The sequence below is a fragment of the Clinocottus analis genome, unplaced genomic scaffold (assembly GCF_023055335.1).
Source record: "Clinocottus analis isolate CAN_PGR_092001 unplaced genomic scaffold, fCliAna1.0.p SCAF_11, whole genome shotgun sequence".
Classification (NCBI taxonomy): Eukaryota; Metazoa; Chordata; class Actinopteri; order Perciformes; family Cottidae; genus Clinocottus; species Clinocottus analis.
Window position 1 is genome coordinate 4,572,393 of NW_027175832.1, and position 19,050 is coordinate 4,591,442.

Sequence of the window (19,050 nt, forward strand, 5' to 3'; positions counted from 1 at the left end):
AAACTAGGTTTTTAAATTTCCATTCATGCTCTGAAAGGAATTTTTCAGCTGGTAACTGCAGCTTGAGGAGAGCTGAATGAAACGGTCTGGAATGAACCATTACAACGTAGGGTGTAACTAATGTGGCACGAACTAACTATATCTGAGTAAAAGTCACATATTAAAGGGTTCGTTTGTAAATTATACTTCCAAAATCTTCTTTTGTATTTAACTATGGGACATACACGTGACTGGGAATGTTTTACGTGACCGCGAGACCTGCGAGAAAAAAACGGAATCCCCTGCTGTCGGTTGGACTGCGCCAAGATGATGTTACGAACAGCCCTTTAAAGTCGCTCTACTTCCGAGATGAAGTAAAGTAGAGCTCCGCCGCGCAGCAAGAAGGCAAGAACTGACAATCTATCTGTCCGAAATAACCCCAGTTAGACAGGATATGTTGAGAATACACAGTTGGACTTTGGGATGTTTCATGAACTCGGAATCAAAGGAGTTTTCTTTTTGTCCGAATCCATGTAGGACGTGGCGTTTGCGACTGCATTGAAGTAGTCTACATTTGCGGCAAAAAAAAAAAAAAAAAAACCTGCGTTTTTTTGTATTACTATTATTCACGCGTAAAGTCAGCAACAGCAACCTGGACTACTCTTTAGAATCAGGAATGGTTTATCCTTCCGAAGGTTTATTCTACATCGAAATGGATCAAGCACCACCAGGTAAGTTAGGGTTAAAGGCAGCCATTGTCTGATCTGCGGGGGGTCAAAAAACGCTTTATTTGTTTTCCTGCTTTCTCCTTTTGCATGCATCGCTTTGTGTAACGTCTTCACTAAAGCTGACATATGACAAATGCTGTGCATGTGATAGTAAAAGCGTTATAATGGCCAGGTCCTGAGCGCTGAGCTCCCCCAGTGGCATTGCCCAGGCATGCATAGCGCAATTCACTTGCCAATTACGTAATACCTTTCGGTGGACCAGGCGCAGTGGCTTTCTTTTGTCCCGGCGCGTATGTCAAACTTGGACACAAATGCATGACAGTTTCACATCTCGCTCGCGAATCAAAACCATTTTACGATATGCCGATGACAATGTTGAAGAGTGTCTTTTAAAGGGCACGCAGTTGAGGGTGCGTTAATAAGCGCCGCATGAAACGACCGCTTTGTTCTCCTCTGCAGCCAGCCGTGGTTAATTTGTGTGCTAGCTCTGAAAGTAGGCTGGAGGCAAGGAGACGAGACAGCTCGTCTCATGACTTAACTCCGGCAACTCACGAACACTTCATTTCTTATTTACATTTGTCATTTGACCGCCTCGTTATTACATTGGCCGAGCAATGGACGACACTTTAATTGCGGCGCTTTGAATGCCTTTATTCAAAAAAAGTCACACAGCTCATTGAATTCGACACCCGCTAATTCAAATTGCAGCACATAGTTAGCATCACACTTTAATTATTATATGTGTGTTATTGATGACTGCCGTTGATATGATGCAATAGTGTGGACTTAGTTACTACTGACACACCATAACAACAATAATGGTCCGCTTTATTGTTCCTATGAGGTCTGTGCTGTGGCGATGCTCCACTGACAATACTTCACTGTTATGTCTGTTCTGAAATCTACACAGTACTGACGGCGTGATTTGATTGGTATTTTATTGTTTTATTAGTCTACAATTTAATGACGTTGCTCTTGTCTGTACTGGTATGCGCGTGAGGGTTTTTTTTGGAAGCCAGTGGAGTTTCTTGGCAGGAGACGGAAAGGGGGAAGGTGTGCGGATTTCATTTTGCTGAGTTCAGGAGCTTTACGTTTTGTGCCTGCCACTGTGCTGCTGCACCTGCCTTTTGTTTATTTTAAGGTCAGAAAAAGAGGAGAGCGGATGGTGGGAGAAACCCACATTTTCTCCTCTGTGAGGGTGCTCTTATTCTCCCTAACTGCCTAATGAAAGGCACTTTTGTCCTGCAGTGAAATATATCGCCCTTCACCTCCTCTTGATGCGGTTTGCCCTCATTTTTAGGAAAACGCTTAGTCTTTCAGCCAGACTCACAGATATTATTTCTTGAAGGTTGATGGAAAACTCAAGGAGTATCTGCAAGCGTGCAATCATTATAAAATGGGAGGGGTGGTCCAAGAGACTCATAACATGATTTATGGTTTATTCAATGCCTTTCGTGCACTTCAGGACAGTGCCAGAGCATGCCGCCAACTTAAAAAGTTGGACTTGTATCTGCTCTGCAAGAGCTGCAGGCAGCTGAAAACATACATCTTCGAATTTCTGGAATAATAAAAGAAAACATGTTTCATATTTGACTGATGGGGCTCAGAAATGAGGACTAACTAACCACATTTCCCTTTTTACTGCTGACCACAGTAATTATTTGGCAAGTGATATCTCTTGGGAACATGCCTGGGCTTGTTCTAAGATCTAGGATCTTGACAGACTTCATCAGGCAAGGGTGTGACTGTGCGTGCCTGCGTGAGTGTGTGTGTGTGTGTGTGTGTGTGTGTGTGTGTGTGTGCACGCCTGCGTGTTCATTTCTAAGAAACTAGCTGTCAAATTCACACAATCCGTTACACACACACTCACACACACACACACATGCGCACACTTGAATGCAATGGGTCATAATATTGAGAGAGTCATGTTTACAGTACTTCACCTGATCGCACAACAGATCGATGCTATACAAGTTCTGATAGATCGCTGCTGTCCCGATCCTTTGCCTTTCCTTTTTATTAACTGTCTTTCTCTTCTGCTTGTAGCTCTCCCCCCCAGGTCCACAAAGCCAGTGTCCTCCACCATGAACAACAACAACAACTGCCTTTCGCCACCTACCTACACGCTGCAGGACGCTGAATGGTATTGGGGAGACATTACCAGGTAAAGTACCTTGAGTTTAAACACGCCGTCATTGTGTATGTGTAGTTGTCTAACGTGTTGGTGAAGTTATATCCGTTAACTCTGAAGTGATTTCCCCTCAGGGATGAAGTGAACGAGAAGCTCCGAGACACACCTGACGGCTCTTTTATGGTGCGCGACGCATCCACAAAGCTACAAGGAGACTTTACGCTGACGCTGAGGTAAGCAGCAACATAGCTATAGCAGCACAACCTCCAACGTCATCAACAGGGTTTGCGTTTTAGTTTTACATGAAGGTTCTAATTGTGTGATACGACGTTTCACTTTTTCAGGAAAGACGGACACAACAAGCTGATCAAGATTTACCACTGTGATGGGAAGTACGGTTTCTCCGATCCCCTTACATTCACTTCGGTGGTGGAGCTCATTTGGCACTACCAGCACCACCCGTTGGTGGAGTACAACGCCACACTGGACCTCAGGCTCACCCATCCTGTGTCCCGCCTGCAGCAGGTCAGTGAGCACCAGTATTTTATTTTCCAAGAGTCTGAAACTGTAAAAATGTTTATTGTTTAATACGGAAAATTATCATTCGTACATATTAAGTATCGTTTCTTTACTTCAGGTGAAAGAGGACAGCGTCGATGTCGCTGGAAGAAAGCTCAAGGAGGTTCACTGTCACTATCAAGAGAAGTCAAAAGAGTTTGATCGTCTTTATGAAGCTTTCACAAAGACCTCGCAGGTAAAAACCAAACTATTGAATGAGTCCTAATGTTCCCTACCGTCTGTGCTCAGGCATTAGTACTTTTCTAAACAATAGGATTTACATTCATCAGTCTCCTGAGTCTTTTCTAAGTGGATGAACTGTTTGTGGGACAGGAGATCCAGATGAAGCGAACAGCAATTGAGGCCTTTAACGAGACAATGCTGATCTTTGAGGAGCAGTGTCGCGAACAGGAGCGTTACGGAGAAAAGTTTGAGATGAGCAATCAGTCCGAGGGAGCCGACAAAGATCTGGAAAGGTACCTCATTACATCATGGTCCAAAGAATGTCCCTAAATGTAGTTTAAGTTGGCTGCATGTTGAACCCTCATCATGAACTGTATTCAGACCTGTGACCTTTACTTCCCCTTGTTAGCTTTTTGATCAATTATGAGAAGCTGAAGTGCCGTCTTGGGGAGATATACGAGAGCAAAATCCATCTGGAGGATGACCTGAGAACGCAGGTGGAGGACTACAGAGAGACGGACAGGAAGATTAACGGCTTGCGGCCTGACATCATCCAGCTACGCAACATCAGAGACCTGTACCTTAAGTAAGTATATTGTCAGCATACTGTTTGTGGTATCGTTCGAGAATATTTCTGTTGCTGCTCTGTGATTTATAACTATTCTATATACAAATAAATTAAGCCTTTTCTTTACACATCTTCTTGCAGCTGGCTTAATCACAAAGGCGTCAGGCAGAAACGCATAAATGACTGGCTGGGGATACTGAGCGACAGCCTTGATGAGTAAGTAGCAAAAGATTCTGTCTGGAAACGTTGAACTGTGCAACTTTTAGCTTATAAATGAGACACGCTTAACATAATTGCTACATTGGAGTTACAATACGACTCTTGTTTTTTTTTTGTCTTTTTCAGCACATATGTGTTGAAGGGAGACGAGAAGAATTTGCCACATCAGGATGAGACAAATTGGTTTGTTGGTGAACTGAGCCGGACGCAGGCCGAGGAGATGCTTCAAGATAAGGCCCCTGGAACGTTCCTGATCCGTGAGAGCAGCAAACAGGGATGCTACGCCTGCTCTGTTGTGTGAGTATAACAAAGCGGAAAGCGGTATCTGGACAACGAAACCGGTTTTGAGATTGTTATCATTACGCATTGTGTAATTGTGCGACACCCACTGATGATGATTATTTTTTTCTTCTTCATTTATTACAGCGTGAACGAAGAAGTGAAGCATTGCATGATCTACAGCACGCCGCAGGGATACGGCTTTGCCGAGCCATACGACGCCCACTGCTCACTGAAAGACCTTGTCCTGCACTATCGCCTGCACTCCTTAGCGCAACACAATGACGCCCTGGATGTTCGGCTGTCACATCCGGTCCACGCAAAAGCTGCAGCCACGCCTTCTCAACACGCAGAGGAACACAAACTCTTACAGACTCCAAAACACACAGCGGGGCTCCCGCCTGCCGCTCCAGAAATGTAATTCAACGGAAAGAGACAAAAGGACATGTTTACTGTATCCTGCGAGAATGACTGCATCGAGGTGCATCGTGTTAAGTTTTGCACTACAGTGATTCCATCGTTTCTGTGAATGGGATTTCACGGATTGAAGTGGGACTGGAACTTGAATGTCAGCTTGAATTTTTTTGTTTTTGTTTTCGAAGAGACTGTTTAAGCTTTTAATATTATTATTTTTTTGTACTTCATTTATTGCCGTTTGTTGAGATGGACATCTTTTCGGTGGGGATGTTGACAACCAGAAAATTGCTCGCTGACATCAGGTGCTGCACCTTTGTTTGACTTTAGCAACCCGAGTTGATGTTGCTCGAGATGTCCATTTCTGGAGGTAAATTGTATTCAGTTCTAAAACATTTGACCAATAGTTAAGAAATATATTTGGTTGCGATGGAGTTATATTGTGCCTCATTCCTGAGCGTGTGATGGCAATTTGTGAGCAGAGAAAACAGACTTTTGGAACACATAAATTATATTTTGGAGAAAAATTATTTATCATGTAAAGACAATTTACATTTGAGCAAAAGAAAAAAATAAGCTTTTTTGATTTTTCTTCTTCTCAATACATTTATTTACCTGTTTGCTAATATCCACGTAAGCATAGCATGATAACCTCTTTTCCATTTGCCCTCTCGATGTTTACATTTATTAAATCCAACATGGTTTTGTTGGGCAGAGGGTGCTACATCTAATTTTCTAAGAACATCATAATGTTGTTTTTAGTAATTAATCAATTCAGTCCGCCAGCCAGAAGCTAAATAGCTTTTTTAGCTACTTCATATATGGCAGACTTCAGCTAGCAACCTACCAGGATAGCTCAGCTGCAAGCTTATAGAGTAAAGAGTAAATAACAAAGGTTCATAAAACCAGGTATTTTACCAAAACCACTTAAACTAAGCTTATCTTCTAGTGCTTCCCTACTCCCTGAGTAACCGATAATACTAACAATCAGACACAACAGCCAATCAGAAATGACCTACTAGTCATTTGACAGACCTAGTCTGTCAAGTTGAATGCACAGCAAGCCTATGACCGCCCTGAGCGAGGCCCCAGGAGGAGCGCCAGGCCTTGAAGAAATCTACATACTGGCCAAACGGGGGAATTACAAATTCCAGTTATGTCACATGACGCCAAGGGGCCCAGAAAGATTGTTTTTTCCATTGACTTCCAAAGGGAAAAAGATGTAAGTAACATAACTGAATCGCCCTCATTTAAATAATTAGGTCCTAAAAGTTGTGAAATGCTTAAGACCGCCGGAGAATCCGGTTAATTTTACACACGGAGGTCAAACTTTTGTTTCGCTGAGGTGCACTCGTGGATAATAGGAAACACAGTGTGTGTGTGGAGCACAAAATAGATTTTAGTTCACTCAAATTAAATAATTCTCGATTATTATAACTCTAAAAAATATATAATTTTTGATTGTAAAATATATATTTTCTGTGCTCAAAATGTCCCATTGTGTTCTCATGGATGAGAAATGCGTTACTACTACTTGTGCATTTGTGAGGGGGGAAAATGGTGCTGTAAACAGGCTGTTTCCGTCATACTGGTTTGGTGGACCAAACCGTTTTTTGGGTAAATGCCACGTGTGAATATGTGAAAAGTCGTGGTGCATCTTGACAATTTGCCCTTTCAGACATTCATATACAGTGGACAATTATGTAGCATTAACATCCTGTAGAATACCATTGTAAGCGCATACTCAATGTTATACCCATTGACCAAAGCACTTGATAGTGAGCAAAACTACATCCCTGTTAAGTCTGGTTATTGCATTTGGGCAAGGGGAGGGCAATTAATGTACACCTGCTGATGTGCTGATCAAAACATAATCTGAAGTACTGTATGTTATATTCTGTTACTCAAAGAAGTATAACCTTTTTGTATTCTATATATATTTTTTCTATAAACATGCCACAAGATGAAAGCTTGAAGAAAGTGCAATCCAACAGTATTTCTACTGTTGCAATGTATGACGATGAAGATGGTGGTGAAGGTAATGCTGTTATGAGAGGTTGACATTTGCCACAAAAATGCACTCTCTTTGGTGGTGTTGGTATGATGTGGCCTCCGATGTTTGTGTGAACTGCCAGAGGTCCGGAAGTATCCTGCCTCCATTACTTGAACTGTGGCATTGCTCGAGCTATGAATGTTTTTTCATGACATGCAGCCTACATAGCTTAAGAGGAAAGGAATCCATGTTGAACTTGGCACATTTTTCAAGTTTGAGGACAATAGATACTCTGTACAGAGAAACTGTAAAATGTATTTCTGAGGTTGGTATATGGAAGGAGGGTGATTAAGCCTCTTATAAAAATATAACTCCACTGGGGGATTGAGGAAACTCCTCGGGTGAAGCTAAGCAATGTGAGATCCTGACCTTTTTCTTGCTGAAAGACAATAAACTGATGAGGGTTTTGTCAACTTACGTAATCCATTGCTTTATTTAACAGTCTACTGCTGGTACTGGACAAGTGTCCGTTTTTTTTTTTATTTCTTTGACACAAGTAAAAAATATCAAAAACAAAGCATAAACTGACAACATTAGATAACTAGTTCTGTAAAATGTACCTTATGTCTCTAATGGAGCCATTGTCGTCCTTTGAGCTTATCCTTGGGTCAGCAGAGATAGGAGGCAGCGAGGGCACCGGAGGACACACTGTGGACAGATGGAAGAGAAAGGAAGCGATAAGACAATAGCAGGATATGTGCAGGCCCTTTCCCTACTCAGCCTGGCCGCTGTTGAGTCACAGGAAAACAATTTATCAAACCTACTTCACTAGGAATTTGCTGTTTTGTTAACTACAACTTTCCTGAAGCTCCTGTGGAAGGAATGCCGCTAATCTGTATCCATTTAGCACCAGCTGCTTTAAGTTAGGTTAGTGTTATGTTGATAAATGGTTTTATTAGTTTAGTTTTAATAACTTTAGCACCACCTATAAAGAAACACTTGCGTAAACCACAGGATATAGTCACTGATGATGACAAGTACCCCTAACCGTGGCGACATCACCGCTGGGCCTCTGTGACCAGGGCAACAGGTGGCCTCTTTCAACTATCACATAAAGTCTGTGTTAGGTAGGGATTAATGAGGTGCAGATGGCAGGGATGTACTGGGGAAGAGCGTCAGTTCCAGGCCACGGATTACTCCCTCTTACCTGTGTCAGCACAGAAAGCTGGTGGACAGGCAAGCGTGCACGCTCTGCCCGGATGGACCAGATGCAGGGGAGACTGATGCAAAGACAGAATAGACTGTACCAACGCTAAGTCACACTGGGGCTGCGCGAGTCTCCGAAAGAGGAGAGAGTGGGTAGAGAAAGTGTGCAGCCTAGACAGACGGGTAAAGAGGAAGTACAGGAAAGAGTGCATTTTTCTAACTCCTGTACAGGATGGTATAAAAATTAAGGCTGGAAAGGTTAAGTTAGGCCGCTGCAACATTTCCTTCGACCTGAAACTCCCCCTTGGCTCTATCCCAAAGCTATTTGCTTTCACAGCACTTCAGCATTTACTGCCCGGCCCCACTTTCCTTAGTTTCCTGAATCAAAGTTGAATCTATGTAAAAGCCGGCCCCCACGTTTTTTTTTCTTGCTTGTACACATATACACTTACTTTTTCCCCCTCCCACACTCTTCCCTTATCGGAACAACTCAGTCGCATAACTCGCTCGTTTAAATTCATAGTCACTGTGCTTTATAGTTCTCAATTTAAATAAGTCCTGGCTGGGGGGAGAGGGAGGGAGGCAGGACGAATTACCTTTGGAGTCACGCCTAAAATACACACACCATCAACTGTCTCACAGGCTCTCAGAAAAAGAGGTTTTCGCTTTCAGTTTGGCAGCAGCCAATCGCGTCTCTCCTCCCCTCTGTCTCCGTCCGATTCCAGCGTTTTCACGCTACTGGATGAGCCAATGAGAGAGCGAGAACGTGCCGGGTGCCGACCAATCAGCGACCAGTTGCTATGTTGGAGGCAGAATCGATAAGGGGCTTTTTTTTTCCTCTTTTCTTTTTTACTAGCTCACATTATAGCTGGCTTATAGGCTGAAGGCAAGAGATCCTGTTGCCTGCCAAGCAGCATGTAGGCTACAGACTGAACCATTATACATACCAGCTCCTCATTTTCTTTGAAACCTCTCCCTAATACCACCAGAAATAGAAACAGTATGTGTGTATATTGTTTATCTGTGTGTGCAAATGTATCTTATATACAGTGAATGTATCTAAGTTGATAACCCTTGTTGAATTGTTGAGGTAGTGGAAAAGCTCGAAAATTAAGGTGGAAGATTGTTTCCAGGCCTGGTTGGATTATGGGGAAGTGTTGCCCATCAAACAGTTTCACAATGAAAACTATGTTGGGAAAGTTTGAGCTTTTGAGCTTTTCTCTTCAGGTAATTTATTCCCCAATATCTTGGCTGTCATTTAAAGAATAGGCCAAGTAACAACATGTTTGATTACTTGCAGTTAGTCCCAATACACAGTAGTGGTTGAATAATACATTGAATGCTGCAGTAAATAGTCTACTATACATATTCAACAAAATATTTAGGATAACATTGAGGCCCACAGGGATACATGCATTTACCATCTTAGGCCAGGATGGAAGATGGTGATCCTAGCTCCTTGAAACAGGTAGAGCAAGATACTGATTCAAATCTAAAAGTATAACTTTCCTTTCGGATAAATACTCTACAGCATTGTATTTATATTTGTCAAGGAAAAAAATCCTCACTAATGATTTCAGCTGTAATAAACGAATCGCCTCACCGTCCCTCAAGCTCTCAGGACAACTTCATTGTGGGAGTTCAGCTCTCAAATAGATTAAAAAGGACCAGCAGGCTCATGGCCAGGAAACCAATGTTGCACAGGACTGACTGAATGCAAATGACTGAGGAGCTTCAGAGTTCAAATCAAAATTCCAGTTTGGTCGTAAAGCATAATGCTGTATGCACATTGTAGGTAGTGAACTCACTGAAGATAAAGAGGAATTCTGTAACTCACAAGTCCTGCGAGTGGAGGAGAAAAGCTTTGTCGATGTCAGAAAAAAAACATGTAGCTGAGACAACTTTTTAAACTTCAATGTATTTGTAATAAGAAGGATATTGTATAACACAAAATAAAAAACCCTCATCATACAAAAGATATATTTACATAAAAAGTTGTGTATAAAACGCCGACAGCACTTTTATTACTTGTATTGTATGATCTGGTTTGATTTGAAGCCAAGTACTCTGAACGCTGAACTCTAGCTACTCCTGTAAGACCCAATCTGGCTGTCAGCTTCATCTCATGATGTTTTTCTTTCCTGGTGAAAGCAACGTCTAGCCAGAAGACAGAGCCCTGATGAAAAAATCAGACATACCCTGCACTTAAAACAGAATAGTAATTATGGTGAACGCTTTCCATAGGATGACCCTCACACTATTTACTTTTTCTGCCACTACATGGAAGATTCTGGGAGCTAGGCAAACACTCCCATCACCACAATGGAGAGACATGATGAATGGTGAAAATAATGACAAGTAAAAATATTGCTTATAAGAAGAAGGAAAAAAATGACCAAAAGTCAATCTTAAAAAAAGAAAGTATAATCGCACACTGTCAAAAAAAGAAATTCACAAAAAGAAGTCTATGTCACCACATACAAATTCATTTTAGGAGCTACTTATTAAAACTTGTTTTACAGGACACACCTGTCCAGGCAGTACAAAGAACAAAGGGAAAAGGAAAAGAAACACATTCATATTTTAAATGAAACACAGCCTTAACACTTGGGATAATGTGCATAGTAATTCTGCTGTTAAGGTTAAGGCATTTCTAGTAGACCACAAAACACTTAATAACACTTCAATCACTTCGGTCACTTGGATTACTTTCAACTGGTGCAATATAAATACATTTAATTACTTTTTATACTTTTTTTATTTAGTCTGTATGTATAATATTGCTCTTGTAGATTATTTATATGTAGATATTCTTTTTTACTGTGTTTATTACTGTTTTGAATGTTTATTTATATTACTTTACTTGTATTTACTATGTGTCTCTTGTGTGCACTGCTTCTGTAATCCTGCAATTTCCCCGCTGTTGGACTAATAAAGGATTATCTTATCTTATTTTATGTGGAAAGTGACCATGAGCCAACATTGATAAAATAATTAAAAAAAATCAGTTTGAAAGTTACATTTTCCTTCCAAATGTTCATATTTTTGGTCTTCTATAAGCTTGCCCCAAATTAAGTTTGTTCAGCATTTAAATGGCGTAATTTAACAAAAGATATCCCACACATAATATTTACATAAAGTACTTATCAATTGTCTCACAGTTAGACTGTGGTCTCAGATTTCTTTGGCAAACAAGTTATATTTTTCATTTCATTACAAAACTTTGTAGTTTCTCAGGCCAGACAAAAAAACATAATAGGTCAAGTTTTTAAAATTCCCCTCCCAAAATATTTGGCTGCAGCGAATGTGGATATGTGTCCTGTATTGCTTCACTCAGAGTCCATTCAAGCTGTATCCAGTACACTAACAGTTCAGTTGAGATAATGGCAATGCTGGATTTCCTTTAGGGAAACAGGACACACTGGAAGTTTAACAATGCAGGGCAGACCAAACCAAACGTGTTGTACAAAGGGTTGCCAGGTTGGCACATAGTTTGAGTTTTAATTGGTCAATGTTGGTGTCACCTCATATTCTCTACATCATCACTGGTTAGTTTCTGGGTGACACATTGAAACAGCAGGAAATACAAGTCAAGTGACAATTAAAAGACATTTTCCTTTAGCCTAACTGTCACAAGCGTTTTCCATTTCCACCTCAACTCCAAGACCAGTCTAATGGGCCCAGGCAATGCTAAAGTTTTGTATGTAATGACAGGTTTCCAACATAATATTCATCAGGTTGATGTTAAGCCACTGATTGAAACAAACTAAATTGCCCGTTGCCTGATGTCTAAAAGCACCAGGCTGTTAGAGGTTACAGCCTACACAGTGGAAGGCTACATATAAAGTGATCCTTCTGCCTTGGGCTGACATGCTAAGAATACTATGATCATTTACATGTTAGGTTTCTGTGGGTTGTTGTCAAGGACTTCCATTTGTTTAACTGCTTGTTCAAAGGGGACACTGCCATCTGGTGTTGTGTGTTATAACACATGGCGAGAATTGCTGAGAATTGTCAGATACATTGACAGGATTAATTTAAATTCAAACTAAATACGCCATACTGTTGTGTAAATTAAAGTTATGTCACCCAGGGGGACGCACACCGACGGCCAACGCCAACACAAAAATGCTGCAGATCCATCAAAAAGCAACGTTTTCGAGGATCGATTGGTTCTGACTGGAGATTCAACTCCCAGACCAGAGCAGTCGATCCAGAAGGATGTGTTGACAGTCTGGAGGGCGACGGAAGTTGCCAGCATCCTCATCAGTAAACTTATGGGTAAGTCGCAGCTAAAATCAAGCTGAACAACGACATTTCTTTTCTATACAAGTCCGTAACTCTCTTTAAGTTGACAGTGTCTGAGGAGGGATTGGTCGAGCTGTAAAGTTGTCTCATTACGGTTCATTTGATTGATGAACATGGTTGAATCCACCCTCTGTTGGCTAGCATGTCCGGCTAACGGCGGCAGTGGGCGTCTTTCTGATAACCAATATGGCAACAGTGTATACATAACTTTGACTTCCCCATGGTGCTGAACAATGAGAAGCATTAAGGCTCTTTATGGTGCCGATATGTTCAGGTGTGTCACTGACTCTGGGTGTTTTTGGCGTTGGTGCCTCAGTTTGTGTGTCTTTCAGGTCTGCTTCATGCTGAGACTCACTGAAGAGGAGGGCCTCCATGTTAACACAGACCCCTTCCAGCTGCTATGTCCTCCACCTCAATGTCGACATCCACTGGCTGCAGTGGTGATGCTGCAGCCGCCATGGCGTCCGAGCAGGCTCTGCTGGCCTCAGACCGCTACGCCAGACTCATCCTGGCCCAGATGAACAAGATGCGGCTCCGCACCGATTTCTGTGATGTGGGGCTGAGGGTTGGCAGCCGGGTTTTCAGGGTCCACAGACTGGTGCTCGCTGCCAGCAGCCCTTACTTCTCCGCCCTGTTCTCCGGGGGGATGAGGGAGGCGGATAAGGAGGAGGTGCAGATCCTCGGAGTGGAGACTGGAGTCTTTGAGGTTTTGCTGGACTTCATATACACGGGTCTGCATCCATCCTGATATTCACATCATCACCTTCCACAAGATCTGTGTGACGTCAAACCCTTTTGCTGAGTGGCTATGTGTTCCCTTTCCCGTCAGGCGTGATCAGTGTGACGGTCGAGAACGTTCAGGAGATGATGGTGGCAGCAGACATGCTGCAGTTGAACGAGGTGGTGTCTATCTGTGGAGAGTTCCTCAAGGGCCACATGGACCCATCCAACTGTGTGGGCATCTTTCAGTTCCTGGAGCAGATTGCCTGCATGGACATGTTGGAGTTTACTGAGAACTACATCCATGTTCACTTTCTGGAGGTATGAAACAATAGGAGTCACTGGATGTTATTGTATTTCTCTGACAGCACTAACCCTTGGGTACATCTCTTCTAGATGTACCTGACAAAATTTTGTTCTGTCCTTAGAAAACACAGTCAGCATTTTCCCACAGTTGTAGTTTTGCACTAAACCACACAGAATTTTTAAGTTTGATGCTTATAGATTTCCTCTATCAACTGCTTCCCTTTAGGTGTGGGTCACCGATGAGTTCAGGGACTTGTCAAAGGATCAGCTGGTGAGGCTGCTGAGAAGTGAAGAGCTGAGAATTGAGGATGAGTACCAGGTATTCACTGCAGCCATGGACTGGGTTCTCCAAGACGTGGCAAAAAGGAAAAAACATGTAGTGGAGGTGTTGGAACCCGTCCGCTTCCCTCTGCTTTCTCCGCAGAGACTGTTCAAGTACATTGAGGGTGAGGCAAACATAATGTTTAATATATCCCTTTCATACTTTGTATTCTTTTTAATTCCTGTATACAATATTGCTATACCATTTATTGGATCACGCATGATAAACAAATCTTTGACATTTTGACTATTATAAAAGGTATTACGGACTTCAGCCTGCGGGTGGCACTGCAGACTCTGCTGAAGGAATACACCGAAGTCACAAAGTCTCCCAAAGAAAATAAGATGTACAGTCAGCTACAACCAGCCAAAATGAGACCCAGAAGAAAAGCCAGAAAATACCTCTATGCCATAGGTTCTCTTCAAATCTTGTATTAACCAGATGCATTTTGGTTCCAAGTAAGAAAGGCCATTTAATCTCGGACTTGCACTTGTTTCCTGGTGGCAGGAGGCTACACTCGGTTGCAGGGCGGCCGCTGGAGTGACAGCCGGGCATTGAGTTGTGTTGAGCGCTTCGACACCTTCAACCAGTACTGGACCACTGTGTCGTCCCTGCACCAGGCCCGCAGCGGGTTGGGGGTTGCAGTGCTGGAGGGCATGATCTATGTGGTGGGAGGTGAGAGTCTTGTGTTTGTGTCCAAACCCAAGAATAAAATAACCACAACAGTCTGACTCTGAATATTTTTTTTTCCCACCAGGGGAGAAAGACTCAATGATTTTCGACTGCACTGAGAGATACGACCCAGTGACCAAACAGTGGGCTGCTGTGGCATCTCTGAACTTTCCGCGCTGTGGAGTTGGTGTCTGCCCCTGCCATGGAGCTCTCTATGCACTTGGTAAAAGCAACGGTGTCACCATTTTTAACCAGAAAACATTGATTTCAAACAGCTAAAATATGTTAAAGTTGTTATTATGTTAAAAAAAATGTACAAGCAATGACACAGCTAGATTGGGTCAGAGAATCTCATCAATACCAGAACAAAACAAGATGGGAAATTGGAGAATTGAAATGGAAAAGTTCCACAAAAATGAATGTTATAACTGTAAATGGTAGGTGCAATTCAACCAATTACCAACATCTTGGGAAACGTCAGACAAAAAGCATAAGTGATGATTGTGCTGTGGCAGGTGGTTGGATTGGCTCTGAGATTGGGAAGACCATGGAGCGGTACGACCCAGAGGAGAACAAGTGGGAGGTCATCGGCAGCATGGCGGTGCCTCGCTACTATTTTGGCTGCTGTGAGCTACAAGGTGTGTTCAAAAAATTTAAAAGAAAAGCGCCGTTACATGCTTTTTCTCGGTGTTCACAATTTCACACAAACTTACAAAAGCCACTGAACTCCCCTTCTCACTTTGGTCGACCACGGCGTATTTCTTTGCTTCTCTCTAGACTAAACGCCGTTGTCTCTTTCCAGGGTTTATTTACGTAATCGGAGGAATCAGTGATGAAGGAATGGAGCTGCGTTCAGCCGAGGTGTATAACCCCATCTCCCGCCGATGGAGCGCTCTGCCCGTCATGGTCACACGTCGGGCCTATGTGGGCGTCGCCTGCCTCAATGACTGTATTTACGCAGTGGGCGGCTGGAACGAGGCACTCGGTGCTCTGGAGACAGTGGAGAAGTACTGTCCAGAAGAAGTGAGACAATTTAATTCACAGTTTTCTGTCATGTCTGTGTCCCGACAGTCTCCTCACCACTGTACTGTTTTTTTCTATAGGAGAAATGGGTTGAAGTGGCTTCAATGTCTACTGCTCGTGCAGGCTTGTCAGTGTCAGCTGTTAATGGGCTGCTGTACGCCGTCGGTGGCAGGTCCGCCAGCCGAGACTTCTCTGCCCCGGTGACGGTGGACTCTGTGGAAATCTATGACCCTCATCTGGATACCTGGACTGAAATTGGCAACATGATCACCAGCCGCTGTGACGGCGGGCTAGCTGTGCTCTGATAGCCAGGAATATTCAAATTGTGGACATTCATATCAGCACTTGAATCATCCCAAAACTGCATTGACTGAAAAAAAAAGCTGCACCTTAAGAAACACAAAATTGTGTTTCTATCTCAAGTAGGCTTTCACCTGTTCATAGATGTTATTTATACATGAATTAGACGTGTCTTTCCCTTTATTTGTCCAGAACATTTGACATTCATTGAACATATGACAGCCGATCTGAAACTGGAAAACTGCCAAAACTAGTTACACTGCTACACGACTCGTCTGTGTCTCTATTTTGAATTCACTGAATACATTTACAGATGTATTTGTGGAAACACAAAGTATTTTATTTGAAGACAAAGCAATCTTTACGAAAAAGGATATTTTTCATAGCAGAGGAGTTCTATTTTGGACAGAGTTTTGCTTTATCAAGTTGGCGTTTTTGGGAGCAGTTCTTGGATAAGATGTGAAAACACTGTTTCTGTATTTGTTTTTCTCTTTATTTTTCCTTAAAGAAATGTTTGAGGTGAGTGCGTTGCTACTTGGAAGATTTATCAAACCACTTGAGCCTATTTAATAATGGCACCAAAGTTCCATGGTAATTAACCAATTACTATAAACAGTTAACTTGAACAGCACACCACTGTTGTCACACCAGTGCAGTTATCTATCACACAGTAATTTTCACTGGATTATTTTTGTATATATACATGATACTGTATATAATAGTGCCTCTTAATTACTATTTACTCTCAAACGAGCAATTGAGTGTCCTGTCAGTTCACTCCTCAGTTTCACGTGACATTACTCAAATTTTAGATTTCAACATTCTGATGAGATACATAACATCATAAGACAAATGTCCATACCATTATTTAGAAATATTTGTACTTTTTTATGATAATTTCATCATGTTTCCTTATGATGTTGAAACACATTTGCAGACTGACTGAAGTTGTTGCACAGTTACAGTACTTCCAATCAAAAGTAATGGCATCTTTTATTGATAGCTTTTCAAACTTAATAAAATTCATAAAATAGTTGTGTTCTTGCTGGGTTTAAACTTCAACTACATTACCTTTCCTTACTTAGGATAGTCCAAATTAAAATCTAAGAGGGCTCAGGGCCTCCTCCACTGTAACATGACATTGTAAGAGATTTTCTGCACTGCAAACAAGGAAAAGTTAGACAACTAACCTACAGCTCTGCTACTAAACTCAGCACTCATGATTTGCACGGAACATCAATGTTGAATGTCAATCTCCAGTAAAACTCATCGCGATACATTTTGACCTTAAACGTAATGTAATGTGAAAATGTAACACCTTTATGGAACTAATTAGAATTCAGGTGTCTGAATCGTATATCGTGAAATGAAAGAGATCAGTGAGGCTATTTTTGAACAGTTAACATTAATAACAGAACAATACTGACTTGTATCAGATTAGATTTGGAAAAGAAAGGTATGCAAATAGTCCAATGTTTATTGTCCCCAAAATGCACATGAAAAATTATCATTTTAATAAGGGTTCTTTGTGTCTGTTCTTTTTACAGCGAAGAATGATTTTACAAATGTTTTCTGATGTTTCATTTCAACATCTGTCTTGTTCTACATTTTTATATTTTAAACTAGCTGGAAATTTCTGTGCCTATTTTGCAACTGTTCTTATTCAGCTTCTTAATGAAATACTACATCTCTACATGTCACATTTGTTCCAAAAGAAAATAAAAGTATTAGAGGTAACAAAATGACTGCTGTACTTTGGAGTAATGTATGAACTAAACCAGGCCGTCTACACAGCTGCACCTAATGTCAGTGTCCACTGTCCTCATAAATTAGTTTTGAATCTCCTTGATCTTCTTCTCAGTGTAGAATTTTTTAATTGTTAGGGTAGCCACCAGTGAGAAGGTGGCGACCAGAGTGAGGACAGTTCGCATGGCTTTGAACCAGGAAGGGTAGCCAGGCAGCAGGGTCAGGTCGTAGTGCAGAGAGAGACCCAGTCCCATAATAACTACCAGGGCTCCCTCTGCAATATTGTCCCTGCAGAACAGTGCCAGCCAGGCCAGAAGGGATGGCACCACACTATTGCCCAAGTTCATCCAGTCAGGCTGAGCAGGACTACCGGCAGGGATAGCAAACCCCCAGCGGGCACCTCCGAGGAAGGAGACTATCAAGGCGCCATAGACCACTTGAGCATAAGCCAGTTCAGGGTAGAAGGACTGTGTGGTAGCCATCAGGACAGGAGCAGACAGGAAAGGGATGAGCCCAGAGAAACCGAGGTAAAGAGCTGGTGTGGGAGCCTGGGTGAGGGCCCTCAAACTGAAACCCTCTTTGCTGTTGCCTCTCTCCGATCTGCCTTGTGAATCACTTTGGCAGAGACGCGAGACCGACCAGCTTACAGGCCTGATGCTCAACAACCTGTTGGTGGGAGTTAGTCTGGATGGCAATAACTCTGAGGAGGCTCTGGAGTGAAACGGCAGCTGAGCTTTTGTTCTAATATTTGGTGCTCCGATTGTCTGCTGAAGACATCTCCATCCTGGAACCTGAGAATATAATCATAAAGATGCATTAACATAGTTGCCTGATAAAATACATAATTGTCCACTCGTCATATTTAGCGGGGTGGGCAGATTCAAACGTCTGGACTCAGGAATAAACATCATGACATCTTGTTAAAATGCTGGCACACATAATACCTTCGTATTAATAATATAGTTGCAAGTTGCATTTATCAACAGTCAAAGTATCTTACTTACTCCAGAAATGATGCGTCTTCCATATGCGAATCTAATCATTCTGAATCTAAAAAAAAGAGACTATATCAATTAGTAATAAAACACCCTGCATAGCACAAGCAAACTGAAATTGTATTTATGATATAACAACCACGGGCTAATGGTGGTGCGTTAAACAGCTAGCATACATCGTCTCAACCTGATGCAATACAGAGCTGTCCAACTGTAACAACCAATAAAACACCGCTGTTGCAATTAACTAAATCTTACCCTGTAACTGTTTATCATTCAATCGTTTGGCACAGCCAGTGCACGGAGTTATTAAGTACAAAGTTAATGTTAACTAGCTAAACTAAAGGTCGTTTGCAGGATACCATTCTATCGGTGCTCAACTAAATGCCTGTCTCCTAAC

At 42.1% G+C, this 19,050-nt stretch overlaps 3 protein-coding genes across 3 annotated transcripts; 2 read left to right on the plus strand and 1 right to left on the minus strand.

The window, feature by feature from the left end:
- Positions 1-359: 359 nt before the first annotated feature.
- Positions 360-7,510, plus strand: LOC137781899 (phosphatidylinositol 3-kinase regulatory subunit gamma-like). Its single transcript, XM_068570909.1, has 10 exons — positions 360-710; positions 2,754-2,871; positions 2,973-3,071; positions 3,183-3,363; positions 3,476-3,592; positions 3,730-3,872; positions 3,989-4,165; positions 4,289-4,363; positions 4,493-4,663; positions 4,793-7,510. Exons 1-10 carry the CDS (start codon positions 656-658, stop codon positions 5,064-5,066), a joined length of 1,410 nt encoding a protein of 469 aa, XP_068427010.1. The 5' UTR covers positions 360-655; the 3' UTR covers positions 5,067-7,510.
- Positions 7,511-12,898: 5,388 nt separating this feature from the next.
- Positions 12,899-17,641, plus strand: ipp (intracisternal A particle-promoted polypeptide). The gene is given in 10 exon segments (XM_068571305.1): positions 12,899-12,953; positions 12,956-13,297; positions 13,396-13,607; positions 13,819-14,038; positions 14,173-14,328; positions 14,422-14,589; positions 14,672-14,809; positions 15,102-15,224; positions 15,389-15,609; positions 15,690-17,641. Coding segments are annotated over 10 exon segments (1,851 nt in total). The 5' UTR covers positions 12,899-12,907; the 3' UTR covers positions 15,915-17,641.
- On the minus strand, positions 16,072-19,037 carry LOC137782160 (transmembrane protein 69-like). The gene is made up of 3 exons (XM_068571304.1): positions 18,909-19,037; positions 18,660-18,705; positions 16,072-18,446 (listed from the first exon to the last, which is right to left on the minus strand). The coding sequence occupies exons 2-3, from the start codon at positions 18,696-18,698 to the stop codon at positions 17,739-17,741; spliced, it is 747 nt and encodes a 248-aa protein (XP_068427405.1). The 5' UTR covers positions 18,699-18,705; positions 18,909-19,037; the 3' UTR covers positions 16,072-17,738.
- Positions 19,038-19,050: the final 13 nt, after the last annotated feature.

What these genes read in the sequence shown, in the direction of transcription:
- LOC137781899 (XM_068570909.1), top strand. Translation starts at nt 656, where the DNA reads ATGGTTTATCCTTCCGAAGGTTTATTCTACATCGAAATGGATCAAGCA. An exon ending in GCCGACAAAGATCTGGAAAG is followed by an intron (nt 3,873 to 3,988) that starts GTACCTCATTAC and finishes TCCCCTTGTTAG; the next exon opens with CTTTTTGATCAATTATGAGA. An exon ending in ATCAGAGACCTGTACCTTAA is followed by an intron (nt 4,166 to 4,288) that starts GTAAGTATATTG and finishes ATCTTCTTGCAG; the next exon opens with CTGGCTTAATCACAAAGGCG.
- LOC137782160 (XM_068571304.1), bottom strand. Translation starts at nt 18,698, where the DNA reads ATGATTAGATTCGCATATGGAAGACGCATCATTTCTGGA. An exon ending in GAAGACGCATCATTTCTGGA is followed by an intron (nt 18,447 to 18,659) that starts GTAAGTAAGATA and finishes TTATATTCTCAG; the next exon opens with GTTCCAGGATGGAGATGTCT.